The sequence below is a fragment of the Stegostoma tigrinum genome, chromosome 1, assembly GCF_030684315.1.
Source record: "Stegostoma tigrinum isolate sSteTig4 chromosome 1, sSteTig4.hap1, whole genome shotgun sequence".
Lineage (NCBI taxonomy): Eukaryota > Metazoa > Chordata > Chondrichthyes > Orectolobiformes > Stegostomatidae > Stegostoma > Stegostoma tigrinum.
In genome coordinates, this window is record NC_081354.1 from 76,321,192 (window position 1) to 76,342,431 (window position 21,240).

The 21,240-nt window shown below is 41.9% G+C and overlaps 1 protein-coding gene across 4 annotated transcripts in view; it reads right to left on the reverse strand.

The window, feature by feature from the left end:
- Nucleotides 1–21,240, reverse strand: part of scarb2c (scavenger receptor class B, member 2c) — a 60,878-nt gene that overhangs the window by 12,298 nt on the left and 27,340 nt on the right. For all 4 annotated transcript variants that reach the window (XM_048535666.2, XM_059646404.1, XM_059646393.1 and 1 more), the window contains 3 exons: nt 20,057–20,235; nt 16,329–16,447; nt 12,035–12,108 (listed from right to left, as the gene is read on the reverse strand). In XM_048535666.2, coding sequence (XP_048391623.1) covers nt 12,035–12,108; nt 16,329–16,447; nt 20,057–20,235 — 372 coding nt within the window. The remainder of the gene's footprint in view (nt 1–12,034; nt 12,109–16,328; nt 16,448–20,056; nt 20,236–21,240) is intronic.

The window sequence follows — 21,240 nt, forward strand, 5'->3', positions numbered from 1 at the left end:
CGATGGGATAGTGTAGGGGCAGGGGCTTAGATTAGTTCACAGGTCGGCGCAAGACTGAGGGCCGAAGGGCCTGTTCTGCGCTGTATTGTTCTATGTTCTATGAACCCTACAAGCTATTGATTTAGTAAAAGATCCACACATAGAAGTCACAACAGTTATAGCATCACCCCCAAATGTTAAATAACTGGGAACAGCAAAAGAGGCCTCCATTAATTCATTCATGGGATGTGTGCATCACTAGCTAGGCCAGCCCCAACAGGCCAAAAAGCAGTTCATCATACATTACGCTTCTATGGGTCTGAAGTCACGTGTAGTCCAGACCAGGTAAGAACAGCAATTTTCTTTCCTAAAGAACATTATTGAACCACATGGGTTTTTTTTTAAAATCGGACAATCAATAATAGTTTCAAGGTCATCATTAGACTCCTAATTGTAAATAGTTATTCAATTCAAATTCTACCATGGCAGGATTTGAACCAGAGTTACCAGAACAGTACCAGGGTCTAGGGACTAACAGTCTAATGATACCACTAGGCTATCACCTATCCTTGGCCGATACAATAATATCTATGACGCAAAGTGATGGTGCACCACAGTGCACAGTGCGACAAACAACAGTGTAAGTTACAAAAGATCCCTGTGTCAGCAGCTGCACAAACATAAGCTGGGGTGTTCAGAGCTCTAGTGGTGCCTGAAATCACTGAGATACATCTGTGAGGCACAGCTATGTGGACAGATGTTCAGAGAGGTGGTCTTACCACAAGTTAGCAGTAAGCAGGCAGATAGGATTGGGTGACCAACAGACAATCCAAGAAAAACAGGCAAGTAGCATGGGACTCACCAGAAGACCTGTTCACTGACTGGTTATCCATTCTATGTACTGGTAAAGGTGACGGCTCCTCAAAGGGATGCAGCAGGAGCGAAACCTTTGCACCATAGGTAGCCAGGCTGCACAGTCGGGGAGGGTGATGAGTGGCAGGGAAATAGTAATAAGGGATTCATTAGACAGGGGAGCAGACAGACATTTCTGTGGTCTGTGAGGAAAATCTAGGAGGGTATGTTGCCTCCCAAGAGCTGGGTCACGGATGTCACAGAATTGCTGCAGGATCTTCTTGTGGGAAGATTGTGGGTGCCAGATTAGCGGTTGCAGTCCACATCGAAATTAACGACATACTTATGAATGGGGAAATATAGTTCTACAATCAGAATGTACAAAGCAAGGCAGAAAACTGGTGAGCAGGACCTGCAAAGTAGCAATCTATAAGTAGACAAGACAGGCAAACGCGCGGCTAGAAAGATAGTGCAAAAGAAAGGGCTTGGATTTTTGGGGCACAGGGTCTAGCTGTGGGGGAGATGAAATTTGTACAAGTCAGGCAGGTTGCAGCTGAATGGGAGTTTTGCTGGTGCTGTTGGGGACAATTTATATTGGCATAGTAGAGATGTGGTAAACAGGACAAAATAATAGAAAGCAATAACAGAGTACACAGCACTAGAATTAAGAACAGCAAGTGAATAGATGGAATCAGAATAAGAAAAGCAAGTTTAAATCAGAGAATTACTTCGCATGTATGTGAGCACACAAGTGTGTAGTTAAGATGATCAACCTAATTTAAAATAGAAAAACAAAGAAATAAGTTAAGAAAGACTTTAATGTTAACTAACACCTTATTTCTTTTTTTGAAACCTGTTCTATGAAGTAATGCTTAACTTTTTAACACTTTCTCTTACTACTTTGTACCTAATTAGGTTGGTACCTAAAATGGCAAGTTATGAGGTGACATTTCCTTGTACTCGTCTACTTGAGTGCAAATGATAATAAAATCTAAATCTAAAGGCAGTTTGCCTTATGGGATTATGATATTGGTGATAACAGTGGCCTGTTTTAAGAAAGCTTAATAATCCTTATAATAAGAAGTTCAGAAAAGATTAAAATGTGAAAAAAAAGACTACTTTTAATGAAGAACACAGAGTGCTAGAGAAAGACACATCCCAGAGAGTTCAAGGTCAGAATTGATTTGACTTGACTGGTACTAAGGAACAAAAAACGTGCAATTATATTTCTTGTTGTAGTCTTTAGATCACCCACTAGTGCATAGGATATAGATAACCAAATGTGCAAGGAAATTACAGAGCAAGTGTAAACATCAGAGTAGTCTGGTGGTCTTTAATTATCTGAATACAGACTGGGATCGTGGTAGTGTAAACCGCAGAGGTGAGGGATGGCAAACATTCTGAGATTGCATTCAGGAGAATTTCCTACAGCATTACATGTCCAGACCAAGAAAGGAAACATTTCTAAAACTGGTGCTTGGAAAAAAAGCAAAGGCCTAGCAGATAAGTAACAGTGAGGAGATAGTGATCACTGCATCGTAAGGATGGTGCAAAATGGCACTGGTCAATCCAAACTAAGTATAATCAACTGGTGGAGAGTGGACTTATCCAAGAACAGAGCTGGCCTGGGTACACTTGAAATGTAAGGTTGGTAGTAGAATCCCAAAGTCTTTAATAGGCGCACAAATGGTAAAGGGTGGTAAGAAGAGAAATAGAGCCAATTAGAAACCAAAAAATGGTTTTACAGATGGAGGCAGGACACATTCCACGTGCAACACCCTCCACATGTTCAATGAATAATTTCATCATCTACTGCCCAGGACAGAGGAGGAAACTCATCACTAGAAAGGTTTAAAATTAAGAAGGAGGTATTGGATAAACTATTGGAAATTAAAATTGATATGGCACAGGAATCAGATGAGATGTGTCAAAAGACTTTGAAGGAAATGACAGTGAAAATTGCAGAGGCACCGGCAAATAATCTTTTAATCTTTCCGAGATTTGGGGGTGGTTCCAGAGGACTGGAGAATTGCAAATATTACACCTTTATTCCGTTGTCCAGGAACTGATCACACACATGGAGACAACAGCTTGTGAACTGAAATAACCAGAGTCCCAACCACTGGCTTGTGCTGGTGAAACCAGGTGGAACTGATTCGACTCAGGAAAACAAAGGTGACTTAAGGTGCAAATCTTTATTTGGTGGAAGATTAAGAAGGCCAGAGTATACAATGAAAGACCACAGGCTTAGCATATGAGCCAGAGCCAACAAAAGCAAGGCACCCCAGTTCAGAAAGGTAAGGAAAAAAGATAAAATGAAGGATTTTAAAACTGCAGCCAGCAAAAACTCCAGAGATCAAACTTCACAGAAGTGGAGGACCTTATGTGGGATGCATAGAGACTGCATCAAGGACCTGAGGAATCGCCTGGCCAAGGTGAACTCCTATTCTCAGGTATTAGACTTTATATTCCGTGGCTGTTCAGCGAATGTCAGGAAACATAGTGGGGGCACGCATAGGTTTTGGTCTTGTACGAATTGCATGCTTGCTTTTCACCCTTTCTTCATACTGAATGGTGTGAATTGCATATCTGTTTTGACTTAACTAACAAAGTTAGTTTACAAGTGAAGAAAAAAGACAGTTATCGTTTTGGGTCCAGTGACCCTTCCTCAGAACTCTGAGGAAGGGTCACCAGACCCGAAATGATAGCTGCCTTTTTTTTCTTCACAGATGCTGCCAGACCTGCTGAGCTTTTCCAGCAAATTGTTTTTGTTCCCAATTTGCAGCATCCACAGTTCTTTCAGTTTTTAATAAAAAGTGAGTTGTTAGTTGATACAGATTTGACACTCTCTCTCTCTTTGTTCCAAACCAATAACTTGTGGAGGGTGGTAGCTGGGTAACACGATCGGCATACCTGAGTGGGTGCAGAAAAGAAGCAGTTTGGTTGCTCCAACACCAGACTTACCTCCAGCTCCTAAACAAAACCATCTAGCCTGAGGTCCCAAGGGAAGGCCAGGAGGGAGAAAGAGCTAAAATTGACAGTGGCGTGAATCCTGAAGGACACAGAGCTTTTAGGTTAAAGGGTGCACTGTGTTTTCAATACTAACTTCCAGCGAGGTTAACTGTTGTCACAGAGAGAGACACAGACAGTGAGCATCTCAAGGTTAAATCTCTCCATTGAGTCAGTGGAAGACTGATTGTGACAGAGAACTAGAGTCAGGGATTAATTAAATACTACTAATCCAGGATGAAGAAGCAAAAGGAATCTCTGAGTCCTGGGGATTTGGACTGTTTTGATTGGAGGGGACTCCTCCAAAAATACATAACGGGCAAGTGTCCGGAACTCCGGGAGAATGCTGGTCACTCCAGCAGTGAGGGAAAAAGCGCTGGGAAAACCCTTTGGAAGGCTGCGCAAGGGACACTGCTGACAGGGAATTTAGAAAAACTGCAGAAGTCTGTAACAGTCGGCTGTCTGCTGGAGGACTGGGCAGAAAAAAAACCAACAGGAAAGGCTGAAGCCGGTAGACAATCTTTGGAAGGAGTTAGAGATAATGGGAACTGCAGATGCTGGAGAACCCGAGATAACAAAGTGTGGAGCTGGATGGACACAGCAGGCCAAACAGCATCTCAGGAGCACAAAAGCTGATGTTTCAGGCCGAGACCCTTCATCAGAAAAGGAGTTAAACAGGTTTACAGAAAAAGCTGAGTACTATTGAACCCAGATGAAACAGTATGAGACAGAGTACAAGATATTAGAGACCGAGAGAAAAATAAATTAGATGGCATTTAAACCAGATCATGAGGAGAAAAAGGCATTGAAAAAGCAGTGCAATAATTTGAAGACTGCTATGAATGCAGTACATAAAACAGCTGAGGAGAAGAGCAGTACTATGGGAGATCGTAGTGTTTAGAAAGATAGAGAAATCACAGAGCGACATCTTGGCTCAGCGAGGCATATGTGGGTACCTTCACACCCTTACCCTTTGCAGAGGAAGGGGAAGTTGTGCTGTCGACCGGGTTTAACAGATACGCTGCTAGGTACAGTGAGGAAGATAACCAGAAATGGCACTTCAAGTGAAAAGGGGAGGACCCAGCCACATCTGGTCCAATGCCTCCTGTGGTGACAAGTCGGACCAAAGTAGGGGATTGCTCAGGCTATTAACTATTCTACTACCTTTGGATTCTCAGAACTGAGTAACATTGCCAAATTTGCAGGTATTTGTCAGCTCAGAGATGATTCACTGGATCAGCATACTCCTAGCAATGGGCACCATGGTGGTTGTACAACTGCAGCCTCACAGTGCCAGGGACCCGGGTTCGATACCACCCTCAGGTGACTGTCTGTGTGGAGGCTGCACATTCTCCCAGGGTCTGCGAGGGTTTCCTCCGGATGTTCCGGTTTCCTCCCACAATGCAAAGGTGTGCAGGCTAGGTGGATTGGTCTTGGTAAATTGTCCATACTGTTCAGGGATGTTTATTTTTTTTTTTTTTGGGGGGGGGGATGGGTCTGGGCAGAATATTCCAAGGGTCAGTGTGAATTTGTTGGGCTAAAGGGCCTGTTTCCACACTGCAGGGATTCTACAATCCCGACTTGCGGCCACTTGTCCATTACATTTGGACGAGTCCCGTCCAATCAAAACAATCCAAATCCCCAAAGACAAACTCCCAGAGATTGATATACAGATTAGATAATGATCAGAAAAAGTTTAATATTAATGCGCCTGCACCCAAATGTTCTCACAGCCCTACCAAAAAAATAAAGGGCTAATGGACAAGACATGAACCCTCACTTACTTAAAGGAAGCTGTTTTTACAGCTCTGGGAGCTGACCGAAGTGGTCCTGTGGAATCATTAAATAAGTGCAAAAAACACCCAACAGCTTTCACTCAGATAGTAGGAAGTGCTGATGCTGGAGTGTGAGATAACAAGGTGTAGAGCTACATGAACACAACAGGCCAAGCATCAGAGGAGCAGGAAAGCTGATGTTTCGGGTCTGGGCACTTCTTCTGAAGACTGCCAGTCCCGAAATGTCAGCTTTCCTGCTCCTCTGATGCCTGGCCCGCTGTGTTCATCCAGCTCCACACCTTGTTATCTCAACAGCTTTCACAGATCGCCAGAACCTACAGGACTGACTGGCGTTCCTGTGCTTACGGAGCTTACTATCACATGATACAGAGAGCTTAAAAAACCGTTTGCGACTCGGTAGACCGACAGAGACCACACACAGAGACGTATGGATAAGATGACAGGTATTAGAGCATGGGAAAAGTCAAAGTAAAATCCAAATATGACTAACATGGCTAAGATGGTATCAGGCCAGGAGGGATCAGGGTGGCTGGGGATGCTGGTAAAATGAAGGAAGGAGGTCTATACTGAGAGACCTGCTCCGCCAGTGGCAAGTGACGACCGACCCCTGTGAAGAGCTAACTAGTGTTTAATCTGCAGAGTGGGATGCACAATGGTAGAGACCGTCTGAAATGCAAGTCCAATCCTTGCCACTAGAGGGATCTCAGCCCACATAACGAAATAACATACGGCTGAGTGAGGCAATGAGATGATTATACCACAGCACACAATGACAACTTCGGCCTCTCTAATATGGAGGGGTGATGCCAGGAGGGCTAGAACAGGAAGACCCATGGTGGACTGTAGAGTGGCTTCCAACCCGATCGCTTTTCTTTGGGACACAGGAGGATCCCAAACCACCCTAAACAGATCCACTTTACACCAACATAGCTGGAAAACAGAAGCAGAAATTACCCTGACTGGGTTTAAAGGACATTCCCAAGCAGGGTAGGTAACTATTCCTTTAAGTGTCCACATTGAATCTGTACTCTTACAGCACTGGGTTGTCCTACCAAAACTACCACAGCAGCAGGGACATATTTTGGGAAGTGATACATGGTAAGAGCCAGTTTTTGTTTTGATCTGGTAAACTGTGCAATGTGGCAAATGCCAGGAATTGAACGAGGAACAGTCTGTCACTGCAATTCCAGTTGGTCAATACAGGGAACGGGTTTGCACAGTGGGAGAAATGTGGATAAACCCTACAGACGTGAGCTTTGCTCTAACGGTCCAGGCCATACTAATACAGCAGCACCAAAGTGCTTTTGCCAAAAGTAAACACAATTGCCGGAGGATGCCCGGGTTTTTTTTTAAAATCCAAGGTTGAGACTTGAAGCCACAGAAACAATACAGGTTTCTCCAATATGAAGGAGATACTGAGAAAGCAATCCAGAGTCTAGTAACTCTGGGAGCACTACAACCTGTCATGTCCACTAATATTTCTCCAATCTGGTCCATTAAAAAGCCAAACAGAAACTAGCAATTGCCTACACGGAACTAAATAAAGTCACACCTATGGTAGGTCCTAGCCCTGAAATTATAATTAAACAAAGCGACTTAGCACAATGGTTTATAGTAATAGACATCAACAATGGGTTTTGGTCAATCCCTTTGACTAAGGGGTGTCAGTATAAATTTGCATTTACCTTTAAAGGACGGCAACGTACGTGGATAGCTTTACCACAGGGATTGAACAATTCCTCATGAATTTTTCATGAACGGTTAAGCCATGGGTTAGGGATATTTCTAGGCCAGACTGTCTGATACAATATGTCAATGACTTCTTTTGACTAACGAGAATGAAATGTGAGCATTACCAGTTCCTAAATGAGTTATTGCAACTATTAAAAGGAACTTGGGTTGAAAGTGAACCCCCAAAAAACTTCAGATAACGAGGCAAGAAGTGAGTTACTTAGGAGTGGTCTTAACACGGAGGGGAAAAGTATGTAAATAACAAATCGAAACAGCAGCTGGACTTTCCATCCCTACAGATACGAAGGGGTTAAGATCATTTTTGGGCTTAATTGAGTATTGTACAGACCTTATTGAAAGCTTTGCCGCAAACATTGCACCATTAATGATGTTATTAAAGAAAAATGCCCCACAAGAATGGAAGCCAGAACACGCACAAGCAGTAACAACTTTGAAGTAGGGCTTGGGGAGCGCCCCTGTCCTGTTTACCCCGAACCATTCTCGTTAGAGGTGGCTCCGTCAGATTCCACAACATCAGTGGCCTTATTACAGGTGGTGCGCGATCAGGTAAGACCAGCATGCCAACAGAGCACATGGAAAGTATTTGTTGGCCTTCTGGGTGGTAGGATATTTTACCTACACTGTAAGGTCGAGCCTGTTGACAATTTTGACAGAATATACACCCATTCAGATGCTGCTCGATACACACATCAACAATGGCACAGCAAGCCAAAATAGCATTGCCAGATGGACACTGTAGTTACAGGAGAGAAACACAGCAGTAAAAGGGGTGAAAGCCACTACTATGCTGGGTGGCAACTTAGTGTATCAAGGAGAAAAACATGAGTGCCAAGTTATGATAGCAAAATGATCCCAAGCGACCATGTGTATCAAATCAAAAAGGAAGGAATGCTGGTAATTAACAAAATTTTTAAAAAAATATTGTTGACTGCTCTTCATCTGTACAGATAAGACAATAAAAGATGCCAAAGAAACAAACCGCTCCTCGATCCCACAAGAAGAAACTGGGTCGGAAAAAACGGATAGCTAGAGTCCGAAGAAAATTGGGAGCTGGGCTTGGATGAACTAGTAGGAAAAATTGAGAATTTGGACTTAAAATAAATGTAAGAAACAAGCTGGAAATAAGAGAAGTTACATTTGTGTATTACAGGCCTAGTGCAAGATGAAGGGAATAATATGTCTCATTGTAACTGGGTTAACCGCGACAGGGGCCACAGTCAGATTCACTCTATAACTCTAACTTTAGTTCTTATTTTTCTTATACTATTAATATCTGTAAGGTGATGCAAGTTTTTCCCCCCCCTTTGTATATCTATTTTGTATCAAACGTTTTTACCAAAGTACTGTGTACTGTGTGTGTTGGGGGGGGGGGGGGGGGGGGAATGCTGTAAACTTTTCACCATAATCCTCTACATCTGTACTTGAGAACATGTGACAATAAACCTAATTCAGGCTGACAAGCACACCTGTATCAGTGTCGACACTTAAAGAATACCCTGTGATCAAGAACAACTTCACGCAAAAGATCAAGATAATACAGATTAACAGAGAGGAAGTAGAGGGGTCAAACTTGCATTATGCAGGGGTAGATGGTTTGGCGTGCGCAAGTGAAACATTGAGTATCCAGAAAGGGGAACGGTTTTCATGCAACAAAATTCCAGAAGTGACAACGTGTCAGTCATCCCAGAAGGGAAAATCATTGGTCAGTTTATACACCTTCTACTGGGCAACTGTTCAGAAATGATGGCCAAGGTAAAAATTATGGTTCACTGGGATCAGTACTTATGAAAATTGTTCACTGTCTATATTGCCTGCGAATAATCAGGTTTTTGTTTGCAACATGTACTCATGGACAGACATACTATGTAGTGACGACAGCCATGAATTATACCAAGGGGCAGAAACAGCTACATTGGGTCCCTTCAAAGGACTAGGTCACTAAAGTGACCTCTGTCCTGGTTGTTGGAGAACAAAGCTTTCCCTGGCCAGTAATAAAAGTGGGAATGAAGGAAAATCTCATGATTCAACACACCAAAACAGATCGGGATATGTGGGCATGCACTTCCAAGATGCCACAATTTCCAAATCTAACAGCAAGCTGTGCGCAAATGGCAGAAAAGGGAAAGGTGACAATGAAATAAACATACTAGAACAAATACCAATAAGACAAAAGAGAGGTGTTGAGTGTCCCTGGTTTTTGGAATTGTGGATCTAATGCTCAAATGCCCCCATGGGGGAGAATGTTAATCGCATGCAGCTGTAATATTGATTTTGTGTATGTAGGTAATTGTAATAGTGAACGGGCATCAGCTCAGAAGGTGGAAAGAATTAAATTTATAAGGAAGTTAGAAGTTGAAGCTCTAATGAAACAGAAGGGACAAATATTATTATAAAAGGTTGTATGCATTAAGTAGTCAGACCTTTTAAACAAAGTATTGTGAAAAGGTGGTAGTACAGATAGCAGGTCTGTAAATAAAGCCTACAGTATTCTAGCCTTTATTAATAGAGAAAAGCAGTACAAGAGCAAGGAGATGATACTGGACTTGTACAGAACAAGTGAATAGACCTCAGCTCGAGTAGTGTGTGCAGCGCTAGTTGTCAGACTATAGGGAGGATCTGAATGCATGAGATAGAGTATAGAACAGGTTTATGAGAATGGTTCCAGGAATAAGAAACAACAGTTATTAAAATGTTTGAATAAGTGGGGACTGTTTTCCTTGACAAGAGAAGACTAAAAAGTAGATTGGATAGAAGTTTTCTAAATTGAGGGGTGGCTGGACAGAGTAGATAGCGAGAAATTGTTCCTGCTTCTAAAATGGCACACTGAACACTTAAAGAGGGCACTGTTTCTACTTAACTAATCATCCAATGTGCAAGGTTGTGGGGGAGAAACAGAAATTTGGCTGTAAGCCCAAATGCTAATAGCCTGTGCAGTCTGGTGGGCCAAATGGCCTCTTTTTGCACGTAACAATTTTGTGACTCAGCACCAAAGACAGATTGTTATTTCTGAACGGTGTCCCCACCACTACACAGAAACAAGCAGCACTTGAGCCTTCAGAGTTTGAGTGAGGATTTGTAGCTCGGGTGCTGGTTGTCGATGTTGGTGTGTTCACCGAGCTGGGAGGTTTGGTAGCAAACATTCCGTCCCCTTACTTGGTGACATCCTCACTGCCGTGGAGCCTGTTGTGAAGCGCAGTTGTCTTGTGCCACTCAAATTTATATATGGTCTGGTTTTTGCTGCTTCCTGCAAAGTGCCGATTCCAGTTCTGGTTGTGCATTCCTGCAGAGGGAATTCTAGGAGACTTGGCATTCATCCGCGGACTCCATCAATAAACACATGGAATTAGACCCGGTATACTGACCATTATGTTACACGACCGGAAACAGCACCTACAGGAAGCAGCAAAAACCAGACCATATTATAAATTCGAGCCGGCACAAGACAACTGCGCTTCACTGGAGGTTCCACAGCAGTGAAGATGTCACCGAGTAAGGGGACGAAATGTCTGCTATCAAACCTCCCAGCTCGGTGAACACACCAACATCTACAGCACTTGGGCCTGTTCTGTTATTAGAGTTAATAACAACTTCTATATGTTCCATCTACCCCTTGTTTTGGAGCATTTATATCCTTGCCCAACAAAGTTGATCAAACTTAGTTTTGAAATTTGCAACTGAACTACCTTTAACAACATTCTGGAAGTGAGACTTACCGGCATTCATTACCCTCATTGTCGAGCTCTCTCTGGTGCACTCATAATTTTTATTTTAAGATTAGATTACATAATAATTGTAAATCCATCCAGGATAGACAAGAATCTGGGGTCCATATGGAATGGTGCTTGTCAAAACATAGCAAGCTAGTGGGAACGGGTAGCTGGCATAAAAGAGGAAATAGGCAGAGAAGCCCGTGCCCTGACAGCCTGCCGGCCATTTTACAATGGAAACAAATGTCATGCATTTAGCAGCTATGAATGGCATGCCAGAAACTCAAAGTAGATTAACCAGCCAAAATCTGGAGAAGAAAATAAATCTGAAAAGAAAATGGTCTCAAAATGTGATTCTTGTTTCAAATGGTGCGATTAAGTCAAGGAAAAAGTCTTCAAAGTTGGCAATAAAGCTTGACAGGATGAAGCTGTTTTCATTTGTAAAAGGAACAAGAAGCCATATATTCAAAGTGATGTGCAAATGAAGCAAGAGTAATGTGAGGAAAACAGGGAGTATGGAATCCACTGCCTGGAAATATGGTGGAGACACATTCAATTGAAGGCCTTCAAGAAGGTATTCGATGTTTATTTTCCAAGTAATGGTGCGCAGAGATGTCGGGGAAAGGCAGGAGACTGGCATCAGATAATAGAACTGGTGCAGGCATAAGAGGCTGACTAACCTCTTTCTACACTAATATTTCTGGCCTTTCCCTCTGGATTATTGGAACAAAAAAAAATCAAAACATTCCTATTGTTAAGAACCAAATCAAACAGCTTTTAAATTGTTCAAGTTTCCCTTTTCTGCTATTTTACACAAAACCTATCAACACTACATTTGTAAACCTGTTCAATGCTAACAACAGCTATAAAAGGGTAGGTGTATCCCAAAAACTTCTTCATCAAGTATGGATGTTGGATAATATCTGAAAATCTACTCACTCAAATCCTGCTATTGGTTCAATGTAAACGTTGATCTGAACTCGTTTTGCTGCCCTCACGAGGAGTCCTGTAAGCTAAACATTACAACAAGTCAGCACAGACAGATATTCACATGTGCATTGTTATAGAAAATCAAGTTATTTTCTTGTAGGTGTTCACATCCTGTAATAAACATCTTTCAACTCTTTGCACCCACGCACATCATTTTATAACTCAACAATTCTCACTGTCTGCTTACATTCTGCATACTTTACTTTAAAGCCACCCAACATTAGATGGCATTCTGACTATTCGCACACATTTGCCTATCACAACCTGTTGTCACATTTTAAATTTTCAAATTCAAAAATGAAATGTCTTTACCTCACAACATTTACTTTTCCCACTTCCTTAATTTCAATCTCTCTTCCCATTCTCATTTGACGGAAAACTGCTCTGACGCACTAACCATGCAAAGGCCCTATGGCCCTCTCTTCAGCCCCAGAATTCCCTGTTTGGTATTGTCTCCATTCAAGGTATTTGCCCAGATAATGATTGCTGCCATGTGAAATTGTGACTGGTGACATTTGCCACTTCTACTAGAATGTGGTACAGGGTATGGATTATTTGAGGCAGCTCACTACCTTCGTCTTTGCCATGCGTTGGGGTCTATCAAAGGATTAGGGGTACACTATTGCAGTGTGAAGGCACTGTTTTTAAAGCTCAGAAAGATTACTATATGATAGCAAAAGGTACTATATCTGGTCAGGCATAACTAATAGGATCATGTGAAGCGAGTACAGACACACTGTTGCCTCCAAAAGCTAGAATAGAACCAACTGTCTCCACCCACAGACAGAGATATTGATAGAATGGTTGGAGCTAACGTAACATAGAGCCTTGCAGAACCACTGATGTCAGGAAGAAAGGGTGTTGTCTAAAGCAGAAATTTCAGTCACAATGGAAGTTGAATCCACAATAACTTAGGAAAAATGAGAAAAACGCAAACAATTTTTAAAGAATGAATATTTGGTGTGCCATAGGCATCTGTCGTGTTTCAGTGGCATCAGTCACCACCTTAACCAGTTTGCTATATTGTTATTGTGTAGTAACACCAACCCAATCATCCAAGAGCCAAACTCGAATAAACACTTCCTCAAATATAAACAATATAGATTGAGAAAATGATTTATAAACTAGCTACTTATTTACATATTTAAATTCATCGCAGATGTGAAGCTGTATTTGAGTAAATCCAAATTAAGGCTAATTAAAATTGGAACACAATTTCATTCCTTGTACCAAACATTTACATGGTTAATTTTGCACAGTTTGTCTTTAAGAGTGAGATCTGTTATTGACCAGTATTGTTGTGACAATTCCCAGAACCAATCAGCTAATTTGTAGATCCAGATTTTCATTGGATCAATGATTCTTTTGTTGGAATACAGCATTGGCTTTTACAGCAGAAAAATGAGAAGTCAAGGTGCACATCATTCTCCAACAGAGCTACAAAAGCATCAGAGTAGCTAGTGGTGATAGGTAACAACATCATAGCTTAATAACACTGCAGGCAGTCTGTTCTAAGTCTCTACAATATTTTAATTCAGTGACGCATACTATCAATGGCACTTCATTCCCGTCAACAGAAATCATCCAAGTAACAGAAAACTGTATTAGCAGATAGAATTTGTTTATTGCTGAAGTGTGTATTTCAGGTTTAACTTGTTATTATTAGTCTTGCTCCAAAATCCAAAAACTTTGCCACTTTAAAGGAATATTCAAACAGCCAGATCTATCCTTATTTTATCCAATAAAATGCACAACGTAATTACTTCTGATTGGCGGGTTAGAGCGGTCAATAAAATCCAAATGCTCTCCTCTTATTACCTGACAGTACTCATTGTAATGTTTTTCTATCTAGATCTCAAATTATGCTTACACATAGACAGTTATCATTATGTCCTTTATACAAAAGTTGAGAGTGGGCCATATCAAACTGTGCATTACTTGTTAAGGTGCAATTGTTTGTTGGATTAATGTGTGCTCTGCCTTTAACAATCTCAGGATACTTCCTTTGATCTTCACAAATGATGATTGTTGTTTTGGCAGAAGCCATTGGACAGTTGAGCACAATACATAAAATCATAGAGTAACTGTCCGTAACAAAATCACTCATCAGCACAGACTCAACAACTCAGTGCTGAACAAGCTTCCCAGATAGCAATAAAAAGGAGCTGGAATAGAGCCACTGGCCTGCTTACATCCTAACCATGCCCTTTTTGTGGCTGCCCCAAGCTTTAGTGCATTCCTTAGCATGTAGTTCTGGAACTCGCAACGTACCAGACTGTAACTCAATCAAGGACAACAATTTACACTGGAAAGCCTGACAGTTTCAGGTTGACAATCCTCCAGGCATAGTTGACAGTTGACTTGGTGCACATCCCTGGGGGTAGCTTGTACAGCACAGAGTCCTGTACCACAAAGCAGCTTAGGGCGTATCATGACAAAAACTGCTATATCTAGGGAACAGTAGACGTGCAATTTTTTAACCACTGCAGCTGGTTCAAGGGCATTTTATGTGTCACAGAAGCATTGCACAAAATAAAACAAAAAAAAAATCAGGCAGCGGGCACCCTTCTCACCACCAGCTAAGTTTGTTTGAAAGTTCTTGTGAAGAGGCACTCTGCCAAATGTCGGAGAGTCCAGAACCCAAAAAGGTAGGGTCAGCAGTTTCTATTAGCCCAGGGCCTGGAGGACATTACATATGACAACTGCCTGATGAACCTGTGGTCAAAAAGTGTTTCTCTGTACAATTTTTCCGCAACAAATTAAATGGTGCAATCCAACTGCTTGGACTGCAATGTGGCCAGATCCAGCCTGTGTGACACCAGGGCAGGTAGAAGGTTAGTACATAGTAACACTTGGTGTTTATGAATGAGGGTCCAAGGCAGCTGCCAACGGCAAGTATTCTTTGATCTTCTAAAGTAGAGAAGACCGATGGCAGCACATAACTGATTTTCAATAAATCACAAGAATCTACTGTTCAACTCACTCTGGTGCCAAATAACAGAAGGTGTGCTTCAGTAAATTGTCACCAATTTGGAATCCAAAGTAAGCATTAACTGACATCCAATCCCTCTCGAGATGCAACATTTGACTTGAATAACATGTTTACAACTTATACATTTAATAAATGGTCATCCCAAGCCTGCATGTTGTCCAGATCTTGTTGAGTTTGTGCATGAACTGCTTCAGTATCTGAGGAGTCGTGAATGGTGCTGAACATGGTGCAGTCATCAGCAAACATCCCCACTTCTGACCTTATGATGGAGCGAAAGTCACTGATGAAGCAGCTAAAGATGGTTTGTCAAGCACACTATCCTGAGGAACACTACGAAGGCTGACCTGGAGCTGAGATGACTGATGGCTCCAACTACTGGAGAGTTTTCCCCGATTCCCATCTGAGTGTTGAAAGTAACAACCAAGTGCATGATTCACAAAAGATTAGTACACAGGTAGAGCAACCAAAAGGAATATTATTAGATGTTATCATTTATTGAAAGAAAATTAAGAAATAAGGAGGTTATGCCTCAGTTACATAGGGCACTGGCTAGGCTGCATTTGAAAAATTGCAGACAGTATGGGTCACCTTACTCATGGATGGATGTAATTGTTAGAAGCTGTGCAGAGAAGGCTTACCAAACTAATACCCAAAACGGGTGAATTTTCTTAAGAAAAATGGTTGGGCTTGTATCTGCTGAAGTTTGGAACAGTAAGAGCAATTTCATTGAAACAGAAAGGGTATTGACAGGGAGACGAGGAGAGTCATAGGAGAATATAGAATTAGGGGTAACTGTTTTAAAAAAGGAACTACCCATTTAAAGCAGATAAGACAAATTTTTACTGTTATAGCATCTGGAGGTTTTGACTAATTTAGTGCAGAGGTAGACACAGTTTTTGTTAAGCAAGGTGCAAAGTGGGGTGATGGTGAAAAGTTGTCATGGGTAGGCACAAATGCAGATTAGTGCTTACAATCAGACCAATCACAATCTTGTTAGGTGACAGCACAGACTCAAGGGACTGAATGGCCTTCTCCTGCACATTGTTCAAATTTCATGCCTCTCTTTGAAATTTACAATACACACATAGTGCATTATGTACACAAAGCAAATTGTCAGTGAGCAAGATGAGGCTCAGTTGGATGATCAGAACGAATACCACAGCAGGCTTGAAGGGCCAATGACACACTCCAGTTCCTTTTTAAACATGTTCCTATGTCCTATTTTTCATGAGATTAACTACATTTACTTACCGAATTTATGTCCAGAAACGTTTCATGGTTTGCCTTGTCTGGGTGCATGCCCTCAATATCATCAATATATTTTTGATCTGCCTGGTAAAAGTGTGGAGATGAAAGAATAATAGGAGCCCCTATTGTAGTAAAGGAGAGAAAAATAAAATGTTCATTGATTAAGTGTGCCTAAATGGTATTCCACATTGTAAATAACGCGTTTTTTGGTTCATAGTGAAACTACTGCATATCTAATGGCTGCACAAATTAAATCTCACCTTTGGTCAAATTAAAAGAGGATGGTTAGATTAATTGATTGTATATGGCGAGCTGCCATAGAACTGAATGAAGTTAGGTATCCAGGAACTGAGAAACATACACCCCCGGTACAAGCAGCGACTTCATTAACAGGCTGGCCCAGTTGTAGCACGCTTACCTCAGTCATCTGAGACCATTAAAAGTGTTAAGTACACTCAGTCAATTTGCAAAAATCCACTGACTTTTCAGCTGCTTCTTTGCACAAGAAGTTTCCATGTTTTATGAACTCAATCGTCAAAGGTGAGTTATGTAAGTGCAATCACAGGTTTCATGGCCTGCCAGTTCAAACTCCACACATTCACACTCTGACCAACTATCGGTAACATTACAAGAAGTCATGATAACTGCTTCAGAGGCGACAAACCTTGAAACATTGGATCTGTAACATTGGTACCTGTTGAAGGCCATTCTCGATTATTTGCCATGATTTAACCATAGCTTACGCCACCATTGTCCTAAGGGGCTGGATTAAGAAGTAGACTCTAAACCTACTGCAGCAAGAATAGGGATGAAACCCTGAAACGTTGGCGTCATGCTCAACCACATCCTAGCTATGGCGGGCTGAGCATCACGGAGACATGGCTGCAAGGGGATCAGGATTGGGAGCTGAATATCCAAGGATATACATCTTATCAAAAAGATAGACAGGTGGGCAGAGGGGGGTGGGTTGCCTTATTAGTAAGAAATGAAATTAAATCAACAGTAAGAAACGAAGTAGGGTCAGATGGAGTAGAATCTGTGTGGGCAGAGTTGAGGAACCGCAGGAGGTTTTAAAAAAAACATAGTTGGAATTATGCACAGGCCTCCAAATAGCAGTAAGGAGCTGGGGCGCAAGATACACCAGGAAACAGTAAAGGTGTGTTAGAAAGGCAAAGTCACAGTGATCATGGGAGATTTCAATATGCAGGTGGACTGGGAAAATCAGGTTAGTAGTGGGTTGCAAGAAAAGGAATTTGAGCAAGGTTCTTGAGATGGCTTTTTGGAGCAGCTTGTGGAGACCACTAGGGAACATGCAATTCCAGATATAGTGTTATGCAATCAGGCAGACTTGATAAGGGAGCTTAAGGTAAGGGAATCCTTAAGAGGCAGTGATCAGAAGATGATCAAATTTACTTTACAATTTGAGAGGGAGAAGACAGAATCAGAGGTAACGGTATTACAACTAAATAAAGGCAACTACAGAGGTATGAGGGAGGAGCTGGGCAGAATTGACTGGGAGAAGAGCCTAGCAGGAAAGACAGTGGAATAGCAAAGGCAGGAGTTTCTGGGAGTAATTCAGGAGACGCAGCAAAAATCCATCCCTAGGTAAAAGCAGCACAGTACAGGGAGGATGAGGCAACCACAGCTGACTAGGGAAGTCAGGGAATAGTATAAAAGCGAAAGAGAAAGCAAATAATGTGGTGAAGGAGAGTGGGAAACCAGAGGACTGGGAAGCTTAAAAAGACCAACGGAGGGCAATAAAAAAAAAGGAAATAAAGGAGGGAGAAGATTAAATGAGGGTAAGCCAGCCAGTAACATAAAGGAGAACTGGAAGGCTTTCTTTAGATATATAAAAAGGCAAAAGGGATGTAAAAGTGGACACAGCTGGAAATGACACTGGAAAGATAGTAGTGGGGAACAAGGAAGTGACTGAGGAACTCAAAAATCAATTTGCATCAGTCTTTACGGTGGGACACACGGGTAATATTCCAAAGAAATTCAAGAGAGTTGGGGGCAGAGCTGAGTATGGTGGCCATCACCATGGAGAAGGTGCTAGTAAAACTGATTGGCCTGAAGGTGGAAAAATCACCAGGATCAGATGGACTACACCCCAGAGTTCTGAAGGAGATAGCTGAAGAGATAGTGGAGGTGTTAGTGGTGATCTTTCAGAAGTCACTAGAGTCAGGGAGGGTCTCAAAGGACTAGAAAATCACTAACATGACACCTCTGTTTAAAAAAGGGAGTAAGGCAAAAGACTGAAAATTACAGGCTGATTAGCCTAACCTTGGATGTGGGTAAGATTTTACAGTCCATTGTGAAAGATGAGGTTTCTGAATACTTGGAAATGCATGGTAAAATATGACAAAGTCAGCATGGCTTCATTAACAGGAGGTCATGCCTGACAAATCTTTTAGAATTCTTTGAGGAAGTAACAACAGGGTAGACCAAGGAGAGCCAATGGATGTTATCTCCCTGGACTTCAAGGCGGCCTTTTGACAAGGTGCAGCACAGGAGGCAGCCGAGTAAGATAAGGGCCCATGGTGTTAGAGGCAGGGTGCTAGCATGGATAGAAGATTAGCTGTCTAGCAGAAAGCACAGAGTGGGAATAAAGGGGTCTTTCTCAGGATGGCAGCCGGTGACAAGTGGTGTTCCGCAAAGGTCAGTGTTGGGACCACAACTTTTCAGTATATACATTGATGATCTCAATGAAGGAACTGAGGGCATTCTGGCTAAGTTTGCAGGCAATACAAAGACAGGTGGGGTATTGAGGTGGCGGCGAGGCTGCTGAAGGATTTCATCAGGTGAGGAGAGTGGGCAAAGAAGGGGCAGATGGAGGACAACGTGGGAAAGTGTGAGGTCATGCACTTTGGTAAGAAGAATAAAAGCATGGACTATTTTCTAAATGGAGAGAAAACTCAGAAATCTGAAGTGCAAAGAGACTTGGGAGTTCTCGTCCAGGATTTTCTCAAGGTAAACTTGCAGGTTGAGTCAGTAATCAGGAAGGCAAATGCATGTAATGGCATTTATTTGGAGAGAACTTGAATATAAAAGCAGGGATGTACTTCTGAGGCTCTGGTCAGGCCTCATGTGGAGTACTGTGCACATTTTTGGGCCCCATATCTCGGGAAAGATGTGCTGGCCCTGGATCAGTTTCAGAGGAGGTACACAAGAACGGTCCCAGGAAAGAAGAAATGTTTGAGGACTCTGGGTCTCTACTTGATAGAAGGATGAGGGGGATCGGACTGAAACTTCAGAGCGGATGTTGGGAACATGCTTCCATTGGTAGGACAGACTAGGACCCGACGGCACAGCCTTAAAGTAAAGGGAAGACCTTTTACTATGGAAATTAGGAGAAACTTCTTCAGCCAGAGAGTGGTGAACCTATGGAATTCACTGCCACAGAAGGCTGTAGAGGCCAGGTCATTGAGTATATTTAAGATGGAGATAGATAGGTTCTTGATTGTCAAGGGGATCAAGGGTTATGGGGAAAAAGCCGGACAATGGGGCTGCGAAATTAATCAGCCATGACTGAATGATAGAGAAGACTCAATGGGCTTAATGGCCTAATTTCTGCTCCTATGTCTTATGGTCTGTCCAGCCAGTGGAGCTAACCAACTCGTTTTGTAATTCTAGCCCATAAAATCTCTAACTTTATCTTGAAGGACCCAAACCCTCCAAACAGAACCCTGAGCCTTCCAAGATCAGTCAATACGTGGCTTTAATCCAGTTACCTTGCTTGCACGTGCTCACGTTCAACAGGCCTGAACCCAGGCAGTTTCCAGCTGGAACACAGAAACCAGCATTTTCTGGGTTCACTGTTATATTTGCAAAAATCTCACTTGGAGGCACAAATCGCAAAACTGGTATCCCTTTGACACTAAGTTCCTGTTCAAAATTGGCATAGAGGGACCTGTTAACAAAATTTAAAACAAAAACACAATTAATAAAACTCTTCTTATTTTCAAAAGGAAGACTGGCATCAGTACAGACTGAGTTGTGCTCAGCTTTATTGAACACAAATTTTGAACCAGGAACAGAAGTTGCTTAGTAATATTAATAAAGGCAAACAGTATACATGAGGGTCTTAATAATAAAATGTGAGGCTGGATGAACACAGCAGGCCCAGCAGCAGCTCAGGAGCCTACATGAGGGTCTTACTTGTTTAAGATGGCCGATTTTAAGAAGTTGGCAACTTTGATTTGCGTGCTTTGTAATGACATCTTTATATAGAAGCAGCAGCTCACTTTAATTTGACTTGTAACCTGGATGTCATTTGCTAACAAACATTTTACAATGTGAATGTCTGAAGCATTACAGCAATTATATTTGTCCCATTCTTCTTAAGTCTTTGTGCTGCAGTTCTGCCAGTGTCTGGCAGTTCAAAGCAATTGATGCTGCTCACTACTGTCTGTTGTCACCTGATGTCCACGATCAAGAAATGGACATTCTCCTCCCATCCCTCGACATCTCCCACAAGGTAAGCCAGCTCCACACAAGTGTTTGAACTAGGGCTGCTTAGTATTCTCAAAGCTACATTTATTCGAGAGAATAAGGGAGTCAAGCAATAATGCATTGTTTTATAAAACTGCAATTTAGTATCAAAGGACCTGAAACAAGCTATAATCAATGTATGAGGCTTTCTCCATTCCTAACAGTTTGGAAATCATCTAAAGTTGCATGGAATTCCAAACATACACAAAAACAGTGGCTTTCAAAAGGAATTGCAGAGCATTCTTGTTTGTTCTCCTTGCACCATCTTGCAAAGCAAGTCATGCACCTCTTTAAAGCGATCAAAAAAAAGAGTGGACAGATAGGAGGATAATGTCCAATGTTTGTTTGTTTCTTCATACGCTACTGTACAGAACTGAACAGCTTTAGTAACTATATGAATATACTTTTATGAACAAAGTATGTG